This window comes from Osmerus mordax, chromosome 24 (genome assembly GCF_038355195.1).
Source record: "Osmerus mordax isolate fOsmMor3 chromosome 24, fOsmMor3.pri, whole genome shotgun sequence".
Taxonomy (NCBI): domain Eukaryota; kingdom Metazoa; phylum Chordata; class Actinopteri; order Osmeriformes; family Osmeridae; genus Osmerus; species Osmerus mordax.
This window is the reverse complement of record NC_090073.1, coordinates 9,996,568-10,007,142: the sequence shown is the minus strand read 5'-3', so window position 1 is coordinate 10,007,142 and position 10,575 is coordinate 9,996,568. Positions and strand designations below refer to the sequence as shown.

The window sequence follows — 10,575 nt, the reverse complement described above, 5'->3', positions numbered from 1 at the left end:
ACTAGCATTGGTTTACAAACTTCTCACTATACAGTAGATTTCTGTTCTTTACTAATTTAGTCCATCAACGGGGGAAATTGCACGCATTTTATTTGCACACGTGTATGTTTGATCCATCAACATGCTAAATCCTTGTTTTAGACAAAATTCAGGACTGGCGAACAGGCCTGTAGTAGGTGTAGGTCATAGCATAAACAGCCAATCAGGCTGAAGTACGTTACCTCGATGTCCCACCCCCTAAAAATAAACACCAATCCAGGATGTTTCAACACGGCAGCAGGATGAAGCACCAATCAAAAAAGAGTAAGTGTACAGTATGGTGGTTCACTGTACTCGATTGTGATTTCCGGTACCGTTTGATACACCGGCACCCAGATTTACTAAAACCTGAAATCGGCACAGAATGACATAATAACCTTTAAAACACGAAAAATATATAGAAATAGTTGAATTGCGACTACATAAGCTTACACAAGACAACACATTTGATAGAATGCTCATTTTTCTGACGGATCCAGTTCGGCTGCTTTCTAACCTTGACATATGACAAATAAAGCGTTCAGAGAATCTACGAAGCTTTTTACATTTTAAATTGTTTGTTTCGTTTTGCCTTCAATACAACCAACGCGTCTTGTACGGTAAGTAACGACTAAAAATGCTTTATAGTCAAGGCCTGAATATTAATACAACGGGTGCATAACGTGAGGATTCAGCAAGCTTACCCATATACATTATTGTTATTTAATTTGTGTCATCAGCGCTCACAATAAACTCACTCCAAGGGGATGGTTAAATAACACAAACTGGTAGGTCATGATGTCAATCGTTTCAGTGTTACAGTAACTACGTAACCATCACTGCCTAGTACGGTAGCTGCATCATAGTCTCAGTCGATGACAGCTCAAGACAGATCAGTCTGAGTCTAATTAACGCTATCCCACAACAGATACAATAGCGTAATTGATTAACAGCCAACAGCGTATATTCCTACAGCTATTGATCACTTGAGAATGGATGAGCTGTAATGTAATGTAATGTCTCCTTTAACAGATAACATATCGCATCGTGCTACAAAATGTAAGTATTGTATTCTAACCAGTAATGAAATTAAATCAGCATTTCGTGACTATTTCCCACAGTAATTGACTATTCCCTCCATCTCCAGGATTGGGCTGAAATACCATGTTTCCTTGCCCATGGCAGCAGGTGCTTTATTGGTTGGCATTCCATATTCCATCTCATTGGTTGCCCAGTGGATGTATGGGTGGCCCAATAAGCCTGGCTATAAGAAGTACATTGAGGCACTGAAGCCAAGGTACTGTCCTATACTGTTGACTTACACTGTTAGTTTTTTTTGGTATCTCACACCAACGTGCATTTTTCCTACTCATCCAGGAGAATCTACTGCTTGACCAGAGCAATTCTGGAGACACTGAAGTACCTACAATACGGCAAACTGTACTTTCAGTGGAAGTCATGGTACAAGAACGACAAGAACCGCAAACACTACGAAAAAGTATGTTTCAGGAAATCCTCTGAAGGTTTCGCGTCGTGATAAGAAGAGTCTGTGCCACGTTGCTGATTACAGTTTGTGTCAGTTCTCCACTTGAGTTGTGTTTGTGTCTCCTTGTCGTTACCCAGGGTATCACCTTTGGTCGCAGAGAGAACAAACTGGACTTGTACTACCCTCCTACTGGGGGTGAGCCAGGATGCAAGCCAGCACCTGTGATTGTATTCATCTATGGAGGAGCGTGGGGTTCAGGGGAGAGAGCTATTTACTGTCTCCTGGCCATGCAGATGGCTAAAGAGCTGAGTGCAACTGTTATCTGTCCAGACTATTGTACCTTTCCAAAGGTAAGAGTCCAGGCTGCAGTCACCTTGCTGTGAATGCTGACAACGAGTTTTGTCAATCTCAGAGTAAAAAATGACTGGTTTTAACTTTGTATATTGCTAGGGGAATGTTTTGTGTATGATTCAAGATATTGCTGACTGCCTAGTGTGGACAAGAGAAAACGGACACAAGTTCAAATTTGATCAAGTAAGTCTCCATAGTCTATTTTTCCTTTTTTAAGTTTTTAAAAAACTAAAATGAGAGAGAAAACAACAGCGGCTTAGATAGGACTTCAAAACCAAAACATAATTTGAATTTGGAAATTAAAATACATATACACAGCATGTATACATATTCAAATATGTGAGGATCATTGTAACTTCTCAACTGTCTTACGTGTCTGTTTGGTTTTCTCTCCTTTGTGAAGGACAAGGTGGTTTTGATCGGGCACTCCGCTGGTGCCCACCTGTCCACTCTCGCTACGCTGTTTCTTATAGAAGGCAGAGAAGAGCTGTTCATAGAGACAGGAAAACAGCTGGAGGTCATAACAGCTATCAGAGGAGTTATTGGTAATCATGCTGTTCGCTTTATACAGACGAATGAGTTTCACCATGTTTTATGTCTGCAAAATATGTGAATTTTGTGTTTTTGTTTGCGATGAATGACTTTGAAATGACTAGGAGTTTTGACTTTTCCTTCCCGTTGGGTTGTCCCTCCAGGTTTGAGCGGGGTGTACAACATCATGGACCACTACGAACACGAACAGACTCGAGCTGTGGAGTTCGTCTCCACCATGCACAAAGCAATGAATGGAACGGAGAACTTTCCCTACTATTCCCCTGAACATATCCTGAATGAATTTGACAAGGAAAACTTGAAAAGGTGAGATGACCCCAACATCACCAGCTCATTTAACAGTGTCTGTTTGTGTACAGTATACTCTACCTATTCTACCGTATTAGTATTTAAAAAAAATTAAGCCAGATCTTTTAGCTGATTGATTAGCTGATTGATTAGCTGATCATCCTCATTGTCCCCAGAGTCCCTCCCTTCTCGCTTCTCCACGGAACCAACGACATCATCGTCCCCGAGGCATCTTCCATACGCTTCTCAGAGCTGCTCACCTCGCTGTCCATTAGAGTTTCCCTTTACCTGCTGCCTAAAATGGACCACACAGAGATCGTGACAGACCTCATGGCCCCGGACCGACACTTCTACCCCACCGTATACAGCTGCCTCAAGCAGGAACACTGCAAACTGGTGGGAGCCTGGTGAAGTACCACTCACTCCACATACAAAAAACCTTCTTCTCATCATGTGCCGTGCGTTTCATTGTTTACATCGTTGTAATACCTCAAACTTCTACTGAATTTAGCCTTGACTTATATTCATTAACCATGGTTTTATTTCAATAATGATTCCTTTATTGAATGTTTAATGTTTCTTCTTGATTCACGACCGTGAAATCTTACCAACTGATAAAGGGGTGTCCTTTTAACAGAGCGATCTACTAAAGTTAGCAGGGTGTGAAATTCAGCATTCAGCCTTTGCAGATAATATCATGACGACTTTGTATTATTATTATCGGCCAGTATCATGTGAATCATCAACAGTATTGACTTTGGGAAATTACTTGGTGGTTCTGTAGATTTCTCACCTTTTTCTACAGGGGTTGATTGCATGCATCATGGTTGAGGGCACACAATAATATGTTCATGAACTCTAGGTCAATCATTTTCTAAATCTGTACTTAAAAACTGTTTATTGAATATTTGAAATTAACTAATACAAAACTAGTCACAATTTAAAATGTTTTCAACGTTTCTTTATTTCTGTATAATATACAGTACTACACCTCATATTTGGCATACTTACATTTTCTATCTTTTTCTATTGATAAACACAAATCGCCAGACAACCTCAGTTCAGAAATCAGTTATTGCTCATTAAAGATGTAAATATATTCACAACTTAGCAAGACGTTAAGAGTTGTTTTGCCTGAAAAAATAATGTGATTATTTTTGTTACCTTTCGATACTTTGCTTGCAAAACCTTTTTTGGAAAATATGTTTTCAACCTTTTGAAACTTGATATTTCACTTACTCTAAAGTGTTGTAAAAGCAGTGAACTGTTCGAATATGGCACTAAAGAGCGCATCTTACATAAAACATGTTTCAAATATGTTTAATATGAATTTAGGAATGGAAACATTAATTTAAATCGATAAATTAATAACACAGCCTATTTATTTTCATGCGTTCTCAGACGTGTCAATACTCAACATCGGCCTATGTGTAGTCTATCGTAGTGTGTCCACCAGGTGTCAGTATTTGTCTTGGGGTGAAGGTGTGGATCCTTGAACGCCAGGAGGGAGCAGCGTTGGGACCTGGGACGAGTTTGTGTTGTTTGGATGTGAGGATTAAAGATGGCCACCATCAGAATGAGACAGAGCTGTAACCACTTTGGGATTATGGCATCATTTGTGATATATGGATGAAAGAGGGCAAGGAGGGGTCTATTGATACTTGCCGGATTCGCCGTTTTCCATTCTTCTGGAATATTTCTGTAGCTGTCCTCAACTCGCTGGTAAGTCGACGACTGGTAGGAAGGCTAACCCGAAATGCATTACTAGTTAGCAATAATGCTAGTGCTAGGCTAGCTAGCTCGTAAAGCGTTCGCTAGAACGGAGGCTTTCGTTGTCTGGCTTCCGACGTATCAGTCAAAATACTGAATATGCAGCTGGTACCAAATGATACCAAACACGCACAATTCCTCCATTTAAATTGACTGCTGTTTCAATTTGATTGTGTGACCTGTCAATGCGCACTGACATTAGAGAAAAGGTAGTTTTATAGACAGCAACTAGCAACAATCGTGCTAACTGGCGAGCTAGTTTACGAATCAGGGTCGGCTTGTCTGTGAGAATTTGCCATTGGATTTTTACCGGTACAGTAGCAGGCCAGTTGAGGCCAAATCGATCGATAAAATGACTTGCGCTTTTGATAATTAATTATTTGTGGGTTATACATCAACCGTCCCATTGTCTTTTAAAGGATAGCACAAATTGGACGTTGGGATGTTGTATAGCAGAAGGGTTGCTTGATAGACAGTTGGCATCTATGCATCTGGCTGTGTTGGTGCCATGACAGTTGTGCCTTTTTGTTTTAACCTTTAATCTATCTACCCATTTGTTAAACTCATGTATTGTGTAGCACATTTTCATCCACTGGCCTGGCCAACTCACTGAAATACCATTGCGTTGTTCTTGCTGGCACGATAGCAAGTTACCACTGCCGCTGGTCACCATTGAAGACCAGTTTCTGTTCCAAAAAAACACAGAAATATGCAGTTAGCTAATGTGAGTTAGGATATCATCCAATAAAAATACGTAAGCGGTCCAAAATACTAAATGAACCCTGGAGCGTAAGGAAGTCCCGTTACATTTTGTAATGCTAAGCACTTGGCTTCAAGGAAAGCTACAGAATATAAATTTTTATTTTAACACCACTCGCATGACGACCACTTCCATTGAGACAGTAGGTTCAGACAGGTGATTTGTAAAATGTTTGATTTCAGGTGGCACAGTTTTAATTAAGATTGTCTCCAAATTAGGAACAAATTGCATTGAGTAACTCACAGCATCCATTAGCATCTCTCTCAGTCAAGTAAAGACAACGGTTCGAAAACCTTACAGCGACAGGCCCTGCAGGTTGGTACCAGTAGTGAGGGTCATTGTGCACATTGCTACATTTGGGTGTTTACAGTTTCTGTGTGATGTCACGGATTCAAATGCCCACTCTGTTGACGAGTGGAGATGATGTTCACTTATCAGCAACGTCACACCTTCATCAGGATGTTTGTATTCCAAAACAACATTAAATTGACATTTTCGCAATGTGGAGCACAAATTATCCTTCCTTAAGATTAGGCTATTGGAACATTAAAATGAGGGTACTGTCTGGTGTTGACCCAAGGGATTAGATGATTAGTATTATGCCCACTGTTTTTGTTTGATCTTATCAGAGACTCTGGTATCAATGATTAAGAGAGCATCAAGCTAACTGACAATAGTTGAGTAAAAAACCCCAAAGACAAATACTAGCAAAAAGCTTTTAGTATTGTAAGTACACCCCTCATTGATTTATCATGATGTGTCTGTGCTGCAGCCCAAGGGCACTGCTAATGTCCCTGTCTCCCTGTCCTGCAGGACTCCTTAGGCCAGGTTAACTGTATCATTAAAGAGGTTGCTGAAAATGTGAATTCTGATGCACTTGCCACTCTTTATGATTACATTTTTGCTATGCAGACTTTCAGAGAAGACTATATGCATTGTTGTTTGTGAGAGAGGAGCAGTGTTGCTAAGCTTTAATAGACAACATTAGTTATTCAGGGAAAGTCAGAGTCTTTGTCATCGAATCTGGAGATGGAATGGAAAAGCCCTCTGGTACAACAGGTCTTTCTGCGGATGATGAAGCCGCAGAAAGTGTCTTTCGCTCAATTTACATACTTGATATGCTGCTCTGCTCCAGGGTATGGGCATGGCGTAAGAGAAGGAGAGAATAGGTCTACATTCTTTCTCATCGTGGCAACGTTTACCTAGCTTGCCTCTTAAGCAGGGCCAATGTGTCAGTTGCTATGCTGGAAGAGTCAGAAATGTCTTGTGTGAAGCATAGAAAATCATCTTGTCTAAATCCGAAGTTAACTTGGTTTCATGCAGTCTGCTATTTTACCTATTGTGGTCCTGATTTATGATTGCACGGGCAAAATTATTCTCAACCTCTCCCTGCAAAGCTAATGAAATCACTGTACAAACCCAATGGCTTCTCATTTAAATGAATTTTTAATGATGCCTGCTCGAGGCAGCAGTCGTGCCCACCCCCCCACCCTGAGGCCCAGATGGTACGTTCCTCCCCCGGCGTGACGAGGGCCACAGCCCCCCCGTGGATAGCTGGTGACAGGGCGGATCAGCTGTGCCTGTCCCTGCTGGCCTCGCGCTGGCACACAGTGCCCCTGGCTCAGAAACAGACAGACCTCGGGCGCACCTACTCCTTCCAACGAGCGATGCATTTTTGCTGTTGTTGTGGTCCTTCCTTCGTTCGTAAAAATAAACGCTAACCGGCGTCAACTGTCGTTGCTGTAGCTATACTGTCATCCCAGGTCAGGAGGAATCGGTGGAGGTGTTTTGCTGTGTGTGGATTGTTTCTCTCTCGCTTGGCAGTGACGTGTTGAGATGCTGGCAGGGCACCGGGAAAACAGCAGGTATGGAAAAAAAGGAGCCGTTGATGAGCTGGTCTCCGCGGTGACCATGGTTTGTTGACGAGCTTGTCTCCGCGGTGACCATGGTTTGTTGCTTAGTGAGATGTCCAGTGAGATGCTCGACATGAAATATCTTTTTCAATGACTGTGAAACTGATTTATTTTTTTATAATAGATTTTTCGACGTCAAGTGTGCCTTGACGTAGCTGTTCGTAAGGATGTATTCCTCAGATTTTTCACCCTGTGTGTTATTTTGTTTTATCTGGCAGTACAATTTGTGTAACTTTTTGTGTCGACTGTTGATGACCCATCTCTGTGTAATTGTGTTGTACAGGAGCCTGTGTTCATGTGTTATGGCAGTGGTTCTCAACCCTGGTCCTCAAGTACCCCCTGTCCTGAATGTTTTAGATGTTTCCCTGCTCCAACACACCTGATTCAAATGAATGGGTTGTTATCTAGTTATGCAGAAGCCTGCTAATGACAATTTTTTGAATCAGGTGTTGGAGCAGGGAAACATCTAAAACATACAGGACAGGGGGTACTTGAGGACCAGGGTTGAGAACCACTGTGTTATGGTGTCTTTAAACTAGACATTGTGAACGATTAGTTTTCTGAAGACGAATCTCAAATATAAAAAGATTTGAAGTAGTATTACTTAATCAAGGCCTCATCCTTTTCATGTTGTGTAGGTGAACCTGCAATCTGAATTAAATTACAGATTTTGGCATTGGCATTACAGATCAAAATCAGAGGCCTAGAGCATTTCTCCTGGGAACCCATAACATGTTTTCATATTCCTTCAGTCCATTTGCCCCATTTTCAAGCGCTCGAACTATTTGCCTCAGGTATATGTGTGGAATGTCACAGTTTTCCTAGAAAATGATTAAGCTGGAAGCCAGACAGGAGTATCTTGGCAGTTGATTCACAGCCTGAATATAAATCCAATAAGGAACCTGCTATCACTGAATCAGGCCAGACGTGTTCGGCATGAGTTGATATCATGCCTAATCACGCGTTCCACAGTATGCAATAATCAATTTGATTGGATACCAGATTTCCTTGTACCGAGCCATAATTTGGGTCTTTGTGGTAGAAACCAAAATACGTTTGCATCTCAGCCATTGACAACAGCCCGAAGATGTAGGCTACTGATTTTTGCGAGCAGTTTGTTTTTATCCGTGTAGTTCCTAGCCTGTTCCAAGTTAGGGAGTGAGACGTCTTTTGTGTGGTTAGGGTTAGAACAGAACAGAACCCTCTCCGGAGGAACGTCAAACCTTTGAAGAGTCAGAGGATTTTCCAGAGCAGTGCTTCTGTCTCACAGGGGTTTGTGCTAACAACGCTCTTTCAGACTCTCACTGAAGCTGGCGTCCTTTTAAGATGGCGCTTTGAAAAGACTAGAGGGCAAATTCTATCTTTGTAACTTTCGGTTGAGGAGCGGACGTTACGGCCCTTCGTCATGTACCTCTAATGGTTGTTGCCTGTTATCAATGAGTTTGTGCATCGAATAGATTGATGTTATTCTCTTGGCACAAAGAAGGATTTTGTTTTGTTTACGGAAACTGTTTAGTTATTGTTTTCATTCAGCCTGGTACAATGGTACTAAAAATAGTTTTCCTTGTAATAGAAAAAAAAATATTTAAGTGTAGGCCCATGTTCTTGATTAATCTCCCCTAATTCAGTTAAATTATGTTATTGGGAACATACTGTTTTTCATCTCAGGAAGACAACAACAACACTACTACCAAGACCTCGTTTTTGAAGATGACACAGTCACCGAGCAGTCTAGGTGGTTTTGGAGGTGAGGAGAGACTCCAGGCTCCTCCTCCTACCGGCCCCTGGCCTCCTACCGGCCCCTGGCCTCCCACCGGCCCCTGGCCTCCCACCGGCCCCTGGCCTCCCACCGGCCCCTGGCCTCCCACCGGCCCCTGGCCTCCCACCGGCCCCTGGCCTCCCACCGGCCCCTGGCCTCCCACCGGCCCCTGGCCTCCGCTAGCGGGCGTGGTCCCAGGGTCGCAGGTCGTGTGTTTGGCCCAGTGAGGCTTGAGCTCTGCTGTCCTTCCTTCCTCACGCTCACTTCCCCTCAGGGCTTCATGACTCAAAAAGCTCAAATCTGGAGTTTGTCTGTCAGAAGACCTGCATTACACACCGTCTACAATGTTTTGTGTTCCAGGATTAGCGATATATTGTTGAGCTAGGCCTTGTGCTAGCAGACTAACATCAATCAAAGGGTATTGTTATTATGAACAACCATATGCATAGACTAGCATTGTTAACCAATAGCCTACAAGGATGAATAGGCAAATATGTAATGCATTTAGCAGAGTACCAAGCAGAATAGCAAGCAATCTTTTTCAATAGTTAGTATTCTTGCGAGTCAGCTCAATGGAGGTCCTTATAACAGTTCCCAAGGCTTTGGAGAAACAGACCGTGGTTTCTACGGAGCCCATTGTGTCTCGTCTATTGTCTGGCTGGAAGGTGGTCTGAAACGGAACAAACTCGGGGTCCTGCTACGTGTCAGGTGGATATTTTTAGTCGTGCAGATACAGTTTCTGCTTTCAGCCATTTCTTCTTTCCTGAATGTTGCTGGCTCGGTCCGTGCCGTCTAGTTTCATCTGAGCATGTGCAGATCGCTAACGCGAGGCAGGGACATGCGCTTTCATTACGCCCGCTTTTTAAAAACGGCAAATATGTCCCCGACACTTTTTATTCGGTCTATCCCTGCCATCTGGATCACATTGGTTTGCATGTCATTTCATATTATTTAATTACACAGACCCGCCTGTAAGGATGCTGGCAGATAGCCTAGCTGTCCTCACGTTTGTAACACCTAGGTTAATCTAGTGATAAGTGTGTCTTAAGTGACTCCCTTATCTCGGCTGGTGCTAACTGTTTCAGTGTCCTGTTATAAACTACTTAGTCGGTGCCTGTTGCACTCTTGGAAGCAGGCGCATGGAACACAGGCAAGATTTATGGATGTCACATCCGTTGAACATTCTAGGTCACCTTAGGGTGTAGTAGTAGTAATAGTAGTGTGTATCAAGGGTCAGTGAGGATAAGCAGTGTTGATGTTGCTGTGTCAGGACACGACCTGTTGACTCAGACAAGACATCTGCTTTCGGAGGACTTTAGTCTGTAGTTGGTGCAGTGTGAACATTCATGGCTTGGTTTCTTTTGCACCATGTATTAAAGTGACAGAACAGTCACCGATTCAAGATGGCCATTATTCTGCTGATGTTGCCAACTGTCATGTTCCCCAATTAGGCCTGTTCTTATCGCAACGTGCAGGCTTTCGGTTTTGTTTGTCTTGTCCTAAAATTCTTCTAGGCCTGTACCCTCCACCTTATCTCAGACTAGCAGAGCTAGTAAGCTCTTACAATAAGGAATGTTGACTAAAACTATCTCATGCTTGCTTAGACAAGGAACACAGACCCTAAGAAGTGGATTTGAGGTCTGATTAGCTTCTAACTTTATGCTCTGGTTGTATTTTT

General features: G+C 42.5%; 2 protein-coding genes across 2 annotated transcripts in view; both read left to right on the top strand.

Annotated features, from left to right (window-relative positions):
• The first annotated feature begins 396 nt into the window (after positions 1-396).
• Positions 397-3,634, top strand: si:dkey-193c22.1 (uncharacterized protein LOC567837 homolog). The gene is made up of 9 exons (XM_067228229.1): positions 397-638; positions 1,051-1,077; positions 1,166-1,315; positions 1,396-1,516; positions 1,642-1,854; positions 1,955-2,038; positions 2,259-2,400; positions 2,551-2,713; positions 2,872-3,634. Coding segments are annotated over exons 2-9 (1,110 nt in total). The 5' UTR covers positions 397-638; positions 1,051-1,075; the 3' UTR covers positions 3,107-3,634.
• Positions 3,635-4,313: 679 nt separating this feature from the next.
• Positions 4,314-10,575, top strand: part of wdfy3 (WD repeat and FYVE domain containing 3) — a 37,250-nt gene continuing 30,988 nt past the window's right edge. Inside the window, 1 exon segment of the mRNA XM_067228520.1 lies at positions 4,314-4,417. The gene's annotated coding sequence lies outside the window, so the exon portion shown is untranslated.